The 19,188-nt window shown below is 50.4% G+C and overlaps 1 protein-coding gene across 1 annotated transcript in view; it reads right to left on the bottom strand.

The window, feature by feature from the left end:
• SENP3 (SUMO specific peptidase 3) overlaps positions 1-19,188 on the bottom strand; it is a 36,123-nt gene that overhangs the window by 7,388 nt on the left and 9,547 nt on the right. Inside the window, exons 3-9 of the mRNA XM_053362214.1 lie at positions 15,924-16,211; positions 12,218-12,329; positions 10,123-10,270; positions 7,551-7,598; positions 4,205-4,282; positions 2,031-2,168; positions 324-407 (exon numbers count right to left, since the gene is read on the bottom strand). Coding sequence (XP_053218189.1) covers positions 324-407; positions 2,031-2,168; positions 4,205-4,282; positions 7,551-7,598; positions 10,123-10,270; positions 12,218-12,329; positions 15,924-16,211 — 896 coding nt within the window. The remainder of the gene's footprint in view (positions 1-323; positions 408-2,030; positions 2,169-4,204; positions 4,283-7,550; positions 7,599-10,122; positions 10,271-12,217; positions 12,330-15,923; positions 16,212-19,188) is intronic.

Raw genomic sequence — 19,188 nt, 5'->3', positions numbered from 1 at the left:
CAGCTCCTGCCAAACTAGCAGTTCGAAAGCACGTCAAAGGGCAAGTAGATAAATAGGTACCACTCCAGTGGGAAGGTAAACGGCATTTCCGTGCGCTGAACTGGTTCGCCAGAAGCGGATCAGTCCTGCTGGCCACATGACCTGGAAGCTGTACGCCGGCTCCCTCGGCCAGTAAAGCGAGATGACCACCGCAACCCCAGAGTCGGTCACGACTGGACCTAATGGTCAGGGGGCCCTTCACCTTTTTATTGCGGGTTGGAGCATGGGCATAGCCGCATTCTGCTCCCTCCACTGAGCTAATGGAGAGGAGAGATACTACTCACCATCTGAAAAACCCCTTTCCACCCGTCTCTGAAGTCCGGACGGTTCTTCTTGTCTGCTTCGGCCTGCAGGTATCTGCAGATGTGCTGGGGGGGGGGGGCAAGGAAAACAGGCGGGTTTTGAGTGTGAGCATGTACATTGGGAAGCGTGGTCCATTTCTCAGCCCCCTTCCTAAAGGGCAGGATAGCTCACCCCCTCCTCTCAAGCCCATTATGTTTTTGCGCATGCTGGAAGCCGCCCAGAGCGGCTGCGGCAACTCAGTCAGATGGGCAGGGTACAAAAAACAGAATTATTATTACTATTAAACCACTTGCAACACTGCTACCCTTGAAGCCAAGGCAGGTATCTACCAGCTCCATCTGGTACGCAGGATGAGACCCTCCCTGCCCATAGTCTCACCAGAGTGGGGCATGCTCTGGTTATCTCCCGCTTGGAAACGTACTGGGAGCCAGTGTAGGTCTTTCAAGACCGGTGTTATGTGGTCTCAGCGACCGCTACTAGTCACCAGTCTAGCTGCCGCATTCTGGATTAGTTGTAGTTTCCGGGTCACCTTCAAAGGTAGCCCCACATAGAGCACATTGCAGTAGTCCAAGCGGGAGATAACCAGAGCATGCACCACTCTGGCCAGACAGTCTGTGGGCAGGGAGGGTCTCATCCTGCGTACCAGATGGAGCTGGTAGACAGCTGCCCTGGACACAGAACTGACCTGCGCCTCCATGGACAGCGGTGAGTCCAGAATGACTCCCAGGCTGCGCACCTGGTCCTTCGGGGGCACAGTTGCCCCATTCAGGACCAGGGAGTCCCCCACACCCGCCCGCCCCCTGTCCATGGAGGCGCAGGTTAACTCTGTGTCCAGGGCATCTGTCTACCAGCTCCACCTGGTATGCAGGATGAGACCCTCCCTGCCCGCGGACTGTCTCGCCAGAGTGGTGCATGCTCTAGTTATCTCCCACTTGGACTACTGCAACGCGCTCTACGTGGGGCTACCTTTGAAGGTGACCCGGAAACTGCAATTAATCCAGAATGCGGCAGCTAGACTGGGGACTGGGAAACCACATAACACCGGTCCTGAAAGACCTACATTGGCTCCCAGTACGTTTCCGAGCACAATTCAAAGTGTTGGTGTTGACCTTTAAAGCCCTAAACGGCCTCAAAGGCCCAGTAGACCTGAAGGAGCATCTCCACCCCCATCATTCAGCCTGGACACTGAGATCCAGCGCCGAGGGCCTTCTGGCGGTTCCCTCATTGCGAGAAGTGAGGCTACAGTGTACCAGACAGAGGGCCTTCTCGGTGGTGGCACCCGCCCTGTGGAACGCCCTCCCATCAGATGTCAAAGAGATAAACAACTACCTGACATTCAGAAGACATCTGAAGGCAGCCCTGTTTAGGGAAGTTTTTAATATGTAACGCTGTACTGTTTTTAACACTTGATTGGGAGCCGCCCAGAGTGGCGGGGGAAACTCAGCCAGATGGGCGGGGTATAAATAATAAATTATTATTATTATTATTATTATTATTATTATTATTATTATTATTAAAGGATCCCCCACCACACACCTTGGCTCTTGGATGGAAGCTGTGGCGGCCCAGTTTCAAAGTGGTCCAAATGCACAGCGACTGTGGGAGCTACCAGAGGAGGAGGAGGAAGAGGAGGAGGAGGAGGAAGGGAAGGGGGTCCTTGCTTATGGCCCGGCCTCCCAGCCCTTTACCTTGGGGCACCGCCGGTTGAGGGTGCGCTGGGAGTCCAGGTACGTGATTTTCTTCTGCTTCACTTCCACGCAGATCAGAGACCAGTGGACCTCCAGGTGGATTGGAATGAGGAGGAGCTCCTTGTTGAAGATGTCCACCTGTTTGTTTGTTTTTCCAAAAAAAAATTTATTCTAATAACAACAACAACAATAATAATAATAATAATTTTATATCCCGCCCTCCCCAGCCGAAGCCGGGCTCAGAGCGGCTAACAACAGTAAAATAATACAGCATTCTAAAATCAATTCATTATAAAATCAGTTTAAATCAAATTACACAAGTAAAAAGCACAGACAGAAAAGACAAACAATACGAACAAATTCTTGTCATAGCCTTATTTTTCTAAACATTGTTAAGTGGGCTTCCCCAAGTCCCACCTATCTGATTTTCATTTTACTTCATCTTTAGCAGTTTACATATATCATAACCATCTTTTTTTTTTAACCATACTTAAAATAGCTTCCCACTTTATCACTTACAAATAATACTATTTTGAAACACCCTGTCTTCTACTTCTAGCCCTACAGCCTATATCCACTTCCGAAGCTATTCTAAGGTTTTAATATTTAAGATGTCCACCTGTTAAGGGGCAGGCACACTGGGTCAGACTCAGCAGCCCCTTCCCAAAAAGTTCTCCTCTGCCTCCACCGTCCCCCAGGGATCCCAAAGGGTCATCCAGTCCAACCCTCTGCGCTCCCTCCTCTTGGACGTTCGGCAATACAGGAAGTTGCCTCGTACGACCTCAGATTTTCGGAGCCTCCAGCTCAGTGCTGCCAGCACGGACTGGCAGCAGGGGCTCTCCAGAGTCCCAGACTCTGGGTCTGTCTCTGTCCTACTCAGACGCACGCTTTGGGGATTGAAGATCCCTTTGTGAAAGCCAGACCACTGGTTCATAGGAACACCGGAAGCTGCCTTGAACAGCACCAAACTGTTGCACTCCTAGCTGTCATGGATTGGTTTGACGCAGAGAAATGGTGGAGGGAACTAGCTGGGGGACCCTCAAGCGAAGAAGGATCAGAGCAGTGTTAGAAACAGGTATGAAAGCTAGGAGCTAAATCGCACCTTAAACCTAGGTTATGGGCACAACGGAATGTCTAGGCATGCTTTTTTTTGTATAACAAGAGCCTAGGACTTGCCGATCAGAAGGTTGGCGGTTCGAATCCCCGCGACGGGGTGAGCTCCCGTTGCTCGGTCCCTGCTCCTGCCAACCTAGCAGTTCGAAAGCACGTCAAAGTGCAAGTAGATAAATAGGCACTGCTCCGGCGGGAAGGTAAACGGCGTTTCCGTGCGCTGCTCTGGTTCGCCAGAAGCGGCTTAGTCATGCTGGCCACATGACCCGGAAGCTGTACGCCGGCTCCCTCAGCCAATAAAGCGAGATGAGCGCCGCAACCCCAGAGTTGGTCACGACTGGACCTAACGGTCAGGGGTCCCTTTACCTTTACCTATCCCCCTGGAGAGGAGGGGACTGAGGCAGCCGTGGGGAAGGTGGGGGATTTCAGTCTCAGCAATTGATCCATGGGGCAAGACCTACCAGGGGTGAGCAGCTGTGTTCATAAGGCCTGCCGCTCAGCCAAGTCCGTGCAAATTGTGTTCTTGCTAATAAGGCAGCAGTTTCAACTTGAACAGTGTTATTTGCTGCCGGCTCACTCCTGACACTATCTCAATAGTGGCTCTGCCGGATTTCAGGCAGGAGTCCCTCCCAGCCATACCCGAAGATGATGCCAGGAGTTGAACCCAGGACCTTCTGCTTGCAAGGCAACTCTACCACCAATCTATGGCCCTTCCCTAGCTCAGTATTTGTCAATTTTGGGTAGCCAACTCCCTTTATCTCCTGCCAGTTTGGCCCACCCAGTCGCTTAGATTATGGGTGTATTTTCTATTCTCCTTTTAGTCTATTGCTGATTTAATCTTTTGAACATTTCAATGGTTGCTTTTACTCTTCTTACTGGTGATTTTATTGTTTCATTCTCTTCGTAAACCCCTCTGAGGCCCTCCACCCTGCCTAAATCGAGTGGTGTATAATTTATTTGTTGTGTTTTACTAAAAAATAAATAAATGTGCACCCCGCCTTTTGCTCTCTGCTCCTCCACCCTGCGAAAAGCACCGGAGTAGAGAATTCTTGGAAGCCACTCACGTTTTTGGTCCAGCGCTTGACTCCCTCATACCCCTTGGTTCGTAGCTTATCGTAGAAAAAACTGTTGAAGAAATGAACCTGGTGGAAGAGAAAACAAGTGGCTTTGGGTCAACGAAAGAAGCAGCACGTTGTAGGTCTGGAGGGGAGGGAAGCGTCAAGACAGGAAGCAAGTCAAAGCAGCAGGAAGAGGGTGGTGTCACCCCCAAGTTGGACCAACCTGCTAGATCCGTCATTGATAGTGCGTATACAATCCCGTGCCAATCTGGCACTCTCGCGGCCCAGAGGCAGTAGCGCCAAGTAGCAGTTAGGAGGCTAGGACTTGGGAGACCAGGGTTCAAATTCCCACTCAGCCGCGAAGCTCACTGGGTCACCTTGGGCCAGTCGCTTCCTCTCACAGCCTAACTTATCCCACAGGGTTCTTGCGGGAATTAAATGGAGGAGAACCATGTACAAGTGCTACCTCTGGTTACGTACTTAATTCGTTCCGGAGGTCCGTTCTTAACCTGAAACTGTTCTTAACCTGAAGCACCACTTTAATAATAATAATGATAATTTTTATTTATACCCCGCCCTCCCCAGCCAAGGCCGGGCTCAGGGCGGCTAACAAGCAATAATAAAAACAAGTTGAATGAATACAACTTAAAAACAAAATTAAAATACAACATTAAAATATTGAAACATTAAAATGTAGCCTCATCGCGGGAGGAGAAAGGAAAAGAAAAAAGAAAGAGAGGGAGGGAGGGAATCAAATTGGCTCCAAGCCAAAGGCCAGGCGGAACAACTCTGTCTTACAGGCCCTGCGGAAAGAGATCAGATCCTGCAGGGCCCTGGTCTCATGAGGCAGAGCGTTCCACCAGGCGGGGGCCACTGTTGAAAAGGCCCTGGCTCTGGTTGAGGCTAATCTAACTTCCTTAGGGCTTGGGACCAGTAGGGTGTTGCTATTTATGGACCTTGAGGCTCTCCGTGGGGCAGACCGGGAGAGGGGGTCCCGTAGGTACGAGGGTCCTAGGCTGTGGAGGGCTTTAAAGGTCAAAACCAGCACCTTGAACCTGACCCTGTACTCCACCGGAAGCCAGTGCAGCTGGAAAAGCACTGGGTGAATGTGATCCCGCGGCAAGGACCCTGTAAGGAGCCTCGCTGCAGCATTCTGCACCCGCTGGAGTTTCTGGGACAGCTTCAAGGGCAGCCGCGCTTAGAGCGAATTGCAGTAGTCGAGCCTGGAGGTGACCGTCGCATAGCTAATGGGGCCTCCCGCTGCCGCCGCGCCGTCGGAGCACGATTTCTGTTCTCACCCTGAAACAAAGTTCTTAACCCGAAGTAATATTTCTGGGTAAGCGGAGTCTGTAACCTGAAGCGTATGTAACCTGAGGTACCACTGTACATCGCTTTGAGCTCCTTTGAGAAAAAGGTGGGGCAGGTAGCGACCGATTTGCTTGGGGGTCACGTTCCGGAACCTCTCTCACTTCTGGGTTCAGTGCAATGTGCTTGCGAGCAGTTGTGCACATATCGGACACGCCTAAAAAGGTTGCTGCCTGCATATGAATGTACCTTATTTTTTGTTCTATAAGACTCACTTTTTCCCTCCTAAAAAGTAAGGGGAAATGTGTGTGTGTCTTATGGGGTGAATGCAAGCTGCGCGGCTATCACAGAAGCCAGAACGGCAAGAGGAATTGCTGCTTTCACTGCACAAAGATCCCTCTTGTTGTTCTGGCTTCTGAGATTCAGAATATTTTTTTTCTTGTTTTCCTCCTCCACAAACTAGGTGCGTCTTGTGGTCTGGTGCATCTTATAGAGCGAAAAATACAGTAGATACTGTAAATAATAATAAAGAGGTTTGCAAAGGCTGCGGCAGGTTGGTGACCGTTCCACGAGCACCACCAAGTGGTGATAAGGGAAAATGACAGCCGCTCGGGTCCATCGGCTCAAACCGCCTGCAACCTTTCCAGATCCAGCACCCTCTTTTTAGTGCAGGATGGCACCTTGTATAATCCCACGGGGCCGGCCTTTCTCCACTCGCCTCTTTTAGTCTGTCCCTGTCGTCGTCCTCCTTTCTCATGGCCACAAAGAGGATGAGGTGAGTGCTGCTGCTAGCGTGAGTCGCCAGGGGGGTCAGGTCACCCTCACCTGCTGGAAGAACGAAGCTCCCTTTCTCTTGGTCTGTGCCTAGCTCAGCACGGGGCTACTTCAGTAAGGAACAAACTGCGACCTTCTCCTACAGGAGGCCGCGACGGCCACCAGCTTGGGTGGTTTTAATTGGACAAAATCACAGGGGACGAGGCTATCATTTCATCGCACTTTTTGTAATTTTGTTGTAAACTCCCCTGAGATGTATGGGTGAAGGGGCGGTTGTACAAATTTAATAAATAATAACCAGCTGCAATGGCTGTGTCCTGTCGGAGGCAGTAAACGCCCCTGAATAGCAGGTCCTGGGAATTGCAAGCATGGAAAGAACCACAGTTCCTGAATGTAAGGCTTCCCTTTCAGGCATCGTCTGGTTGGCCACTGTGAGAACAGGATGCTGGACTAGACAGGCCATGGGCCTGATCCAGCAGGGCTCTTCTTATGAACACATGGCGAAGGGCCTGTTCGCTCCCTCCACACTGTGAAGGCCCAAGACAGGTGTTGATCATCATGTGAGCTGCGCACAGGTGGGCTGAAGCGAGCTGCTGACATTCCTGTGGAGTCTCCTTTTATTGAGACAAATATGCAAGCTAGGCAGATACATTTTGGGCTGTGACCTTTACACATCCTCAGTCCCGAGATCGTGGGGTGGTACAAAGCTATTTTGGCACCTGTTTCCACAGCGTCATTTCCCCCTTGCACAGTGTATGACGAAGGAGGCAAAAGGTCTCAGGGACAAAGGTTACAGACAGGACACCGCTGACTGCTGAGACCGCAAAAGGTCAAAAGGGGACGATGTTCCAGACAGCTGTGGCTTGTCCGAGGGGGGGATGTACCCTGCACCCCAGGGTCACACGTGCAGGCAGACTGGTTGCCTGCTGGTGGGGAAGTGTGCTCCCTCCGGGCCTCACTCTTCACTCCATGATATCCCTACACTGGGAATCGCAAGCAGGGAGAGCACCACTGTTCCTGCATGTAAGGCTTCCCTTTCAGGCATCGCCTGGTTGGCCACTGTGAGAACAGGATCCTAGACTAGACAGGCCACAGGCCTGATCCGGTGGGGCTCTTCTTATGAACACATGGCGAAGGGCCTGTTCGCTCCCTCTATGGGTCTCCACACTGTCTTTAACCCCCCCATAAGTGAAAAATTATTATTATTATTATTATTAAAGTTATATGCCTCCCTTCGCTCGAAGATCACTGGGAGGTTAACAGCGATGCTCACCTTGTCTGGCACTGTGTCCATCACGAGGTCCCCATACATGTTCATTACCTGCCCAGAAAAAAAGGAGGCAAATAGGTTAGGGGTCAACAGACAAGATTTCTTTGCGGCCAGGAAAAAGGACTAAATTCACACATGTGGTGGGAATGTAATCTGGTTAAGGAATATTGGCAAAAGATTATAAAGGTAATTTCTGGACCGTTTCAAATAAACATAGAAGTTAATAGGGATTTGTTATTTTCGGGAATACTGGGAAATAACAAAGTAAAGAGTAATAAGCAAGCGTTGTACAAGATTATGATTCTAGCTGGAATGGTAGTTACTGCTTTTGGATGGAAAGAAAAGGCCAAATGGAATATGGAAAAATGGAATGATTATGTTTTTGAATACGTACAATCAGAAATATTCGCACAGATAGTGGTAGAGGATAGATGGGAAAATAAATGCCAAAGAATCACAAATAAATGGGCATTTTACAGGAACTGGATAGAAAGAGAGGAAGCCAAGCCTAACATACAAGCTCAAATGAACAGACTGTGTACATGGATAAAGATATGAAGAAGGAAGGCCTGACGGGGGCGGGGAGGGCTGGAGTGGGGAGGGAGGGGAAAGGGGGGGGGAAGTAAACCAGACAAGATTTCTTTAATCTCCTCCATCTCCTCCTCAAAGGAAACGGCAGGACCCCTTGCTAGGCTCCACCCTCCAGATTTATCATGCCAGATAGCATTTATACGTCCATTCACAGGGATGTAAAAAAATCTGGAATTTGATTATTGAATTCTCGATACAGGTTTTGTTTCAGCGTTGATCGCTTTTAACCTTCCACGTAGAATGTATGCGGCCTGGTTTTGGTGTTTCTGCGTTTTGTGGCTCTCCTGCCTCCCCTCCTACGCTGCGTTCCTTATTTCTCCTGATCTGACCTCAAGAGAGGCGCAAGCAAGAAGGCCAGCCAGGGTGTTTTGCTATTTCTGCTCTGGAGTGAACATCGGGGGGATCATACTGCATCTCTCCTCGAAGATCTTTGATAGGGAAGTAGGAAAAGGGACTTGACTGTCAACAGCCCCTACTGAAGGCCTGGTTGCCAAGGCGATGGGGGTTAAAGTGCGACAGTCAAGACCAAATGTTTTGGGGCACACCATATAAGCTGATAGAGGGACGCGGGTGGCACTGTGGGTTAAACCACTGAGCCTAGGACTTGCTGATCAGAAGGTCGGCGGTTTGAATCCCTGCGACGGGTTGAGCTCCCGTTGCTCGGTCCCTGCTCCTGCCAACCTAGCAGTTCGAAAGCACGTCAAAGTACAAGTAGATAAATAGGTACCACTCTGGCAGGAAGGTAAATGGCGTTTCCGTGCGCTGCTCTGGTTCGCCAGAAGTGGCTTAGTCCTGCTGGCCACATGACCTGGAAGCTGTACGCCGGCTCCCTCGGCCAATAAAGCGAGATGAGTGCCGCAACCCCAGTGTCTGCCACGACTGGACCTAACGGTCAGGGGTCCCTTTACCATTATATAAGCTGATACCAGTGTGGAGTCAGACATTTCACATGTTCGGCGAACTTCCTTGATGGAGGATGTTTTATGACTCTTTGTGTGTTGTGTAAAAGTACCCAATATAAGCTATGTTACGAATTTGTTCGTAAAAGTCCTTTCTAATTGGGGGTTCACTGAACAACTGGTTGGGAGAGGGCTGCCATATTGCCTGTATCAGAGTTCCTACAGATCAGGGCAGGGGTAGGCAAACTAAGTCCTGGGGCCTGGATCCGGCCCAATCGCCTTCTAAATCTGGTCCGCGGATGGTCCGGGAATCAGTGTGTTTCTACACGAGTAGAATGTGTCCTTTTATTTAAAAATGCATCTCTGGGTTATTTGTGGGGCATAGGAATTCTCTCATTCCCCCCCTAATATAGTCTGGCCCCCCACAAGGTCTGAGGGACAGTGGACCGGCCCCCTGCTGAATAATAATAATAACAATAATAATTTATTTATTTATTTATTTATTGTAAAAGATCAGGGACTAGATTATTAAGATTATTAAGAAAAGAGAAGAGGATAGTAAATTGAAGGAGTTAATTTTATGAGATATATAATTTGGAGAGCTGTTACAAAGTGATTCAATGAAATTCAGTTAGGGGGGGGTTTGGGGAAGTCAGGTAACAACGAAAGTTAAATTGGGTATCAGAAATAATAAGTCTATTACTTTGTTTTCTTTAGTATTGTTTCTTTTTGTGTGTTATATATGTTTGTGATAAATGTTGAAAATTAATAAAAAAAAATGGGGGGGGGGAATACCCTTCATAAACTGGGGTGCCCAGAACCGGACACAGGACTCGGCTTACTGTACACTGGTCCCAGCAACCCGGCAGGGAAGATCTGAAAAGTCACCCCCATTTTGCAAATGGAGAAACAAGGCAGGGAACCCCCTGATTTACAGCCATTTCCATCGCTTGGCAGTCTCATCACGCCAGCTCTCCTAACTGCACCACCTCCAGCCAGTCACCTTTCTCACCCCCCCAAAAAAACCCCCACCTCCCAGCCATGCAAGTTTTCCCTCCCTTGCCCCGTTCACCTCCGCAGCCTACCTGGTCGTTGAGCCAGTTGGGCCCGTAGAGGGTCTGCAGGTCGTCCATGGTGACCACGTGGCGCTTATAAGTGACCCGGAAGGTCCGAACCATGGCATTGCCCGGCAAGCGCTGGTAGGACTGGATCAGCTGGTTGACCATGCCTTTCCTGCAGGGTCCGAGAGATCCAGAGGAGGGATCACCGTGAGAACAAAAATGCCACGGGGGACAACTCCAAGAATTTGGGTATACAGTGGAACCTTGGTTCTCAAACGCCTTGATACTCAAACGCCTTGGTTCCCAAACACTGAAAACCAGGAAGGAAGTGTTCCGGTTTGTGAACGTTTCTCGGAAGCCGAACGTCCAATGCGGCTGTCAGCTATTGTTTCGGGGTGCCTGCACCAATCAGAAGCCGCGCCTTGGTTTCTGAACATTTCAGAAGTCAAACGGACTTCCGGAACGGACCAAGTTTGGCGCTTTTGTTTTTGCTATTTATTTTGCGTTTTTGTTTTTGAGGCTTTTCCGGATAATTTGTTGTTGTGACTGTGTGGAACCCAGTTCAGCTACTGATTGACTGATTGTGTGACTGCGGAAACGGATAAAAGCCCCCCCCCCAACCAAACAATGACTATTATCAGTGCAGGTAAGAAAAAAAATTAGTTTTAATTTTTATCATCTACAATACAGCCTTATTCATTTTATAGTACAGTGGTACCTCGGGTTAAATACTTAATTTGTTCCGGAGGTCCATTGTTAACCTGAAACTGTTCTTACTGTCCATTGTTAACCTGAAACTGCACCACTTCAGCTAATGGAACCTCCCGCTGCCGCCGCGCCACCAGAGCACAATTTCTGTTCTTATCCTGAAGCAAAATTCTTAACCCGAGGTACTATTTCTGGGTTAGCGGAGTCTGTAACCAGAAAGTGTATGTAACCCGAGGTACCACTGTACAGTGCATTGATTATTGCTTTCACTTTATGGATCAACGGTCTTGTTAGATAGTAAAATTCATGCTGAACTGCTGTTTTAGGGGCTGTTTTTAAAAGCCTGGAACGGATTGATCCGTTTTGCGTTGCATTCTATGGGAAAGCGTGCCTTGGTTTTGGAACGCTTTGGTTTTGGAACGGACTTCCGGGGCGGATTAAGTTCGAGAACCAAGGTACCACTGTATGCAATATTCCTGTGTGCACCCTAACCCTTGGAACCAAACGCCCGTAAGATGCAGTCACGTTGTAAACAAAGCAGAGTCTTAACCGAAGCCACTCCAGGAAGTCGGGGCGGTAAAATTACTAAGCCCTGGGCATCAGGTCCCACATTAGCCCCAGGCCTGAAAGAAACAGCCCAGGCCTCCTGATCGAGCTCCTCACACTCAGCTTTAAAGCCATGTGGAGCCTCGATTTCTGGAGACGGGGAGCCCTCAGCCTGCTCTCTCTGGCACTCCTCTGCCTGGTGTGATGGCCCAGGAATCGGATTCAGAGGCTGAACCTGAGGAGTCCCAGCCTGCACAGGAGTCCCCGCCTCCAGGGCCAGCTGAGCTGGGGCAGGGGCTTGAGTCTGAAGGGCCTGCACCTGTGCCGGATCCTCAGGAGCAGACACCAGATGCATCCACTCTGGCTCCGGAGGTGACTGAGGATCCACTGCCTGCAGGTGTGCCTCTCCCAGCCCTGTCAGGGCAAGGTGAAGCTGCCCCTGGGTCCAGTAACCCTCCAGCCTCTCCTGAGCTGCAGAGGCTCAGGGCAGAGAGGCGGAGGGAACTGGGTTCTCTCAGGAGGACTGCTCGCCTCCAGGCCAGGAGAGGCGGGTCACCGGTGGGCCGGGACCGCCCCTGGCCTGAGAGGAGATAAAGGCCAGTCCGCCCAGTCCCAGGTTGCGGGAGCAACGACGTTGGAAACCTGTTTCTGCCAGCACCCAGACCTGTTTTCCCGGAGTTCCCGACCACGCCCGGCTTCTTGCTTCGGACCCCGCTTTGCCCTTTGTGGACTGTCTCCAGACCCTCGGCCCAGGACCGGACTTTGACCACGCCTCACGGTAACCCCCCCCCCAGGACCAGCACATCTGGAGACAGAGTGGAAGGGGAAGGAGTCGAATTCCTGCGAGCGGGAAGAGAGGCCCTACCTCTGGGGCGTAGAGAACTCCTGCTGGAAGATGTCCTCTAGCTTTTCCACGACTTCGTCCACGCTGATGGGGATGAGGCTGCCGTACGTCTGCAGGAACTCGTCTAGGATGTCTGGCAGAAAGGACAGGAGGAGAAACCTGAAGCCACGGGAGCCTGGCAGGCTTAAGGGAGGCCAAGCCACAGAGTTTATTGTGGGAGGGATGGATGGACACTGCTTGGGCGCCCCTGAGAATAGCCTGGAGATGCAGAAGCCAGTTTTCAATATTAAAAGGAAGTGGGCTCTCTGTCACCTTGCCAACAAAGGTCCGTATAGTAAAAAGCTCTGGTTTCCCCAGTAGTGATGTATGGAAGGGAGAGCTGGACCATAAAGAAGGCTGATGGCCGAAGAATGGATGCTTTTGAATTGTGGTGCTGGAGGAGACTCTTGAGAGTCCCATGGACTGCAAGAAGATCAAACCTCTCCATTCTGAAGGAATTCAGCCCTGAGTGCTCACTGGAAGGACAGGTCCTGAAGCTGAGGCTCCAAGACTTTGGCCACCTCATGAGAAGACTCCCTGGAAAAGACCCTGATGTTGGGAAAGATGGAGGGCAGAAGGAGAAGGGGACGATGGAGGACGAGATGGTGGGACAGTGTTCTGGAAGCTACCAGCATGAGTTTGACCAAACTGCGGGAGGCAGTGGAAGACAGGAGTGCCTGGCGTGCTCTGGTCCAGGGGGTCACGAAGAGGCGGACACGACTAAACGACTAAACAACAACAACAACAACGCTCTCTGTGGATGGGAGACAGGGCTGTGTGTGTGTGTGTGTGTGTGTGTGTGTGTGAATGTCCCACTATGAGGTCATATCCCGCAGAATTAAAACTGAACCTCTTGAATTCCAAATCCCGACACCATATTCTATTATTGTAGATTTGTGATTCAATTACTTTCTGTGTGCGTTGATCTTAAATTATCGTTGCTCAATTTTCTTATCAATAAATTTGCTTTATCTTTTTTTTGTAAACCATTCTGAGGGCTGTTGCTGGCGGGCTGTTTTCCTTTTTTACCTTCCAGCAGTGTGTACATTTTATGGCACAGATAAATAAAATTAATTTGTGTTTTTCGTGAGAGCCCTGCTGAATCAGGCCAATGGTCCCTTCAGCCTGGCATCCTGTTCTCACAGCGGCCACCCAGACGCCCCAGTGGGAAACCTGTAGGCAGGATCCGACCCCAAGAGCAAGTCTCCCCTCTTGCGTTTTCCAGCAACTGGCCTTCGGAAGCATTGCTTTCTCCAACTGTGGAGGCAGAGACGCAGCCATTCTGGCTAGCAGCCATCGATAGCTCTCTCCTCCTCCATGAATTTGTCTAGACCTCATAGAAATCCATCCACATTGCTGGCGATCTCTGCCTCCTGGGGGAGAGGATTCCACTGTTTGACTGCGTTGCACAAAGGACTTCATTTTAGCTGTCCCATTTTACATGCCGTCGAATTAGAGCGGACGTTGTAGTCCGCACAGGGAACAAAACTACAGATCCAGCCCTGGTCCAAGGCACAGATCCTCATGAAGCTTCAGGATGATGATGATTATTATTTTAACCTGAGGAGAGCAGAACCACCAATAAACAATCAAAGACAGCTGTGGGCATGAGAGGTGACCCAGGAATTGGTTGTTTAGCAGGGGATCCCTTGAAAATAATTTCGAGCCCCTTGGAGCTGTGTTTTTCCATTATGCTAAAGCTAAACACGGATGCGGGTGGCGCTGTGGGTTAAACCACAGAGCCTAGGGCTTGCCGATCAGAAGGTCGGCGGTTCGAATCCCCGCGACGGGGTGAGCTCCCGTTGCTCGGTCCCTGCTCCTGCCCACCTAGAAGTTCGAAAGCACGTCAAAACTGCAAGTAGATAAATAGGTACCGCTCTGGTGGGAAGGTAAATGGCGTTTCCGTGCGCTGCTCTGGTTCGCCAGAAGCGGCTTAGTCATGCCGGCCACATGACTCGGAAGCTGTACACCGGATCCCTCGGCCAGTAAAGCGAGATGAGCGCCGCAACCCCAGAGTCATTCGCAACTGGACCTAACGGTCAGGGGTCCCTTTACCTTTTTTAAAGCTAAAAAGCCCTGAAGCTGTGATCTGTAGTGTTCCGTCAATGGAGATAGATTTGATCTGTGATTTGGATAGGAAGGAGATAAGCCACTGAGGGTGTATGTATCTGTGTGTGTGTGTGTAATTTTAAAAGCATCCATTTTAAAAGAAATTGTGTGTGTGTGTTCCCTTTTGCACTCTCCCCCTTCCCTGACCTTCTATGCCTTCCTCATTTCCTGCCTCTCTTCCCATTCCTCCAGATTACTCCCCCCTCTCCCCTTTTGGCCACTGAGCCTCCTGTTCTTGGGTTCTCTTCCAAGCCTTGGAAAGCACGTTCTGCTGAAGGAGGAAGTGGGAGGATGAGAAAGAGAAAGAGAAAGCACGCTTTGGTCTTCCAGCTTCCAGCTTCCTTCTGCAGTTCTACGTGCTTTTTTTGTGGGGGAAAGTTATTACCTTCACCATATCATGATAAAGCAGGCATTGAGCTGCTGGGGAAGCAGATCAGATGGGGACAGGGGAAGTCCTAAATACACAATCCTGTTCTTTATATTACCGTATTTTTCGCTCTATAAGAGACACTTTTCCCCTCCTAAAAAGTAAGGGGAAATGTGTGTGCATCTTATGGAGCGAATGCAGGCGGGAGGCTCTGCTCAGCGCTCCCTTTAAAGAGCCGCACACACGCTCCGTGCACTCTTTAAAGGGAGCGCGATTCTTGGGGGAACCTTCATCCCGCTGCACTGAAGAGGCTGCGTGTAGCTATCTCAGAAGCCAGAACAGCAAGAGGCTATTCCAGAAGTCAGATCCTTCTTGCTGTTCTGGCTTCTGGGATTCAGAATATTTTGGGGAAGACAGGTGAACTAATGCTAGTCTGCTACTGTGGGCGCGGGTGGCGCTGTGGGTTAAACCACAGAGCCTAGGACTTGCCGATCAAAAGGTCGGCGGTTCGAATCCCCGCAATGACGGGGTGAGCTCCTGTTGCTCAGTCCCTGCTCCTGCCAACCTAGCAGTTCGAAAGCACGTCAAAGTGCAAGTAGATAAATAGGTACCACTCCGGCGGGAAGGGAAACAGCGTTTCCGTGCGCTGCTCTGGTTCGCCAGAAGCGGCTTAGTCCTGCTGGCCACATGACCCGGAAGCTGTGCGCCGGCTCCCTCGGCCAATAAAGCGAGATGAGCGCCGCAACCCCAAAGTCGGTCACGACTGGACCTAATGGTCAGGGGTCCCTTTACCTTTTAAGGTAGTCTCTATGGGAGTATATTGTATTTAATTATGGGGTATCAGAGTTTTTAGGGGGCTAACCAGGCTGGGATAGCAGGCTTGTTGGTTTCTGAATGTCTGCTGCAGATTTTCAATTTCGTTGTTCTGTATGGGACAACGACAATAAAGATTATCATATCGTATCATAGCCGAGGGTAGTGAATGCTGCTAAGAGGCCCAAGGAAACTAAGCAGACAGGACTCCCCCACGGCCCCCGGAGCCCCCAAGGCTGTTCCCCTCCTCCAGCTGGGCCTGAAGCCAGATCGAAGCAACCACCACCGTCCAAGACAGTCGAGGGACAATAGCCTTGAAGTTGCCATGTGGGGGGAGAAGGAGGGGACTGTTTCATCTGCTTGCTTGCCCACCCACGCATTCCGGCCCCCTCTCCTTACTGTGTACACATGTGATGTGTTCTTCTCTCAGGGGGCTGTGCTGGGGGGCCTTTTCACCGGGCCGCTCTTGGCTGCCTTCGGCGGCCAGGTCGCCTTCGAGCCTCATCCCAGAAGGATCCAGAGGCCTGTCTTTGTCCCGGGGCCCCTGGAAAAGCTCTTCGGCCGCGTGGCCCCCGATGCTACAGACGTTGCTGATGAGGATGGTGGCATCTGTGACTCCGGGGAGGGAGCAGAGGTCGCAGTCGGGAGTGAGGGAGGCGAAGCCGTTGGGGAGGGCGTCCATGGGGCCTGCAGCGCGAGAGAGAGGCAGGAGGGTTTCAGAGGCCTTGCAGGGACCCACATACGTTAATATTGTGATAGGAATTTTGAGGTCTTAGATATACAGTGGTGCCTCGCAAGACAAAATTAATTCGTTCCGCGAGTTTTTTCTTCTTGCGAGTTTTTCGTCTTGCGAAGCACGGTTTCCCATAGGAATGCATTGAAAATCAATTAATGTGTTCCTATGGAGACCGCTTGCCAGGCTGGCGGTGCGGAGAAGGGCTTTTCTCCCCACCGCAAGCCTTCAGGACAGGTACGGGAACAGAGGGGAAGGCGCACAGCGCTTCTCCTCTGTTCCCGGGGCTTGCGGTGGGAGGAGGGTTTTTCCTCCCCACCGCCAACATTCAGAACAGCATTCTGAATGTTGGCGGTGGGAAGGAAAACCCTCCTCCCACCGCAAGTCTTCAGGACAGCCATCCGAAGGCTGGCGGCAGGAGGAGGTCTCTCCGCCCCACCGCCAGCCTTCGGAGGAGGTCCGAGGACAGTGGGGAAGATGCGCTGCGCTTCCCCGCTGTCCCGGAGATTTCCCTATGGGCTTTCGTCTTGCGAAGGAAGCCCATAGGGAAATTCGTTTTGCGAAGCGCCTCCAAAACGGAAAACCCTTTCGTCTAGCGGGTTTTCCGTCTTGCGAGGCGTTCGTCTTGCGGGGCACCACTGTATGTTAAATGTTCATAAGCATACCAACCAAGAACATACATAGATCAGCACAGGAAGACCAACCTGGAACCATTTTGATTCCCAAACTGTCCCAATGTTTTCTCTGCAAGGTCAAAGTGGAAAAGCCTCCCCATTGTCTTTTCCTTCACAAATCCTGCCTTAAGGGTATGTCTGTGTTTGAATAGGGTGTGAGCCTGTGACCTGGCCCAGGAACTAAGTATTTATCACTACAAAAGACTGGCCAGGCTCCCCAAGCAATCCAATCAAGTAACCTGCCAGACAGGAGATAAACAAGGACAGGAGAAAAACAACATTCAAATTTCTGTTTTAGACCGCCTTTTCTGTGACGTAGGTGTGATGTATCTGAGGGGTGGTCTTAGGTTACACCCCTTCTGTGATGTATGTATGAGGTTTCTGGGGGTGGTCTTGATCTACAGGGTGGCAATTTCAAAAGTCTTTATAAGGCCTTGCGCGCCATATTTCTGGGTCCCTCCTCTCTCCTGCGTGTGATGAGCAGGACCCTGTTGCAACAGTTCAATAAAGGTCAAGCTTACTAGCTGCTTTGCTTCTCAATATTCTCTGGTTGGCCTCTGTTATTCTCTTCTACCAGTAGGGAACCTATGTAAGGACTCTATATGGGCTCTTGGATACCCCAAAAGGGAAAAGGGCAATTTTTGTTTACAACAATAGCAGTCCCCCCCCAAACTACTACACATTATGGAAAGTGGTTTGTCGTCCCCCCGTCTCTGACTTGTGAGATATCGGCGCCAACCTTGGAGCGACGAGGCGGGAGAGATTGTTCTCACCAGTGTTTGGACACTGCCCCAACCCATTTTGAACCAAGACGATTCCAAACGATTTTGACACCTCTGAGGTTATCATCGACCAAGATGGTGGGCTGGAACGTTCACGGCTGCACTGATTTTTAACCAAATATGAAAATAAACTACCGTATTTTTCGCTCTATAAGACGCACCAGACCAACAAGACGCACCTAGTTTTTGGAGGAGGAAAATAAGAAAAAAATGTTCTGAATCTCAGAAGCCAAAACAGCAAGAGGGATTGCTGCGCAGTGAAAGCAGCAATCCCTCTTGCTGTTCTGGCTTCTGGGATAGCTGCGCAGCCTGCATTTGCCCCATAAGACGCACACACATTTCCCCTTACTTTTTAGGAGGGAAACAGTGAGTCTTCTAGAGCAAAATAGGGCTGTGCACTGGTTTGGTAGGAAGAGGAGCTCTAACCTCAGGACTAGGGGTGGGAGGCCAGAAAAACCAACCACTGCCCCCATTTGTCCAGTGCTGAGGGTCAGGCGACCTCTCATCTATGGCCCCCATGGTAATGGAATCTGTTTGATTCGGGACCAGATCCTGGCCAGGTATTAGAATCATAGAATCATAGAGTTGGAATAGACCCCAAGGGCCATGGAGTCCAACCCCCTGCCAAGCAGGAAACACCATCAGAGCACTCCTGACATATGGTTGTCAAGCCTCTGCTTAAAGACCTCCAAAGGAGACTCCACCACACTCCTTGGCAGCAAATCCCACTGTCAAACAGCTCTTACTGTCAGCAAGTTCTTCCTAATGTTTAGGTGGAATCTTCTTTCTTGTAGTTTGGATCCATTGCTCCCTGTCCGCTTCTCTGGAGCAGCAGAAAACAACCTTTCTCCCTCCTCTATGTGACATCCTTTTATATATTTGAACATGGCTATCATATCACCCCTTAACCTCCTCTTCTCCAGGCTAAACATGCCCAGCTCCCTTAGCCGTTCCTCATAAGGCATCATTTCCAGGTAAGTGCCATGCACAGCCGTAGAAACTAACAAATTACATTATCTATTTATAAATCTCAGGATTTCCCCCCCTCACCCCCAGAATTCCTGGGCAATGCTGGGCACTTTCCAATAGTTTACTAAAGTATGTGTTTTTGTTGTTTTGTCTTTTCACTATGCACTGCACGCCTCTTAAGATTTGATTGTCCTCCGCCTATCTTGGGAGACAACCGAGGGGGACTTAACCAAATTTCTCGTGACTGTTCCTGAGATCAAAGACCAGGTTTTTTTATCTGTGTTTGGATGCAACTGGACGCCATTTAGATGTCATGGAAAGATTCGAAATGGAGTCTCCTTCTGGCAATTCCTGCGCCAAGCTAATGTCTTGCTCTGCTTTTCCTTTGGGAAAAGTGAGAGGGGGTCTTGTCGTCTGGGCAACCCAGGACCTCCAGACACACTGCCTGGTCTTGTGCCCTGGCAGAGCGAACTTTTCAAAGCTGCACTGATTCTAACCACCAACTC

The sequence above is a fragment of the Podarcis raffonei genome, chromosome 13, assembly GCF_027172205.1.
Source record: "Podarcis raffonei isolate rPodRaf1 chromosome 13, rPodRaf1.pri, whole genome shotgun sequence".
NCBI classification, from domain to species: Eukaryota; Metazoa; Chordata; class Lepidosauria; order Squamata; family Lacertidae; genus Podarcis; species Podarcis raffonei.
Note: the sequence above shows the minus strand (reverse complement) of the source record. Positions and strands in the feature narration are given on the sequence as shown.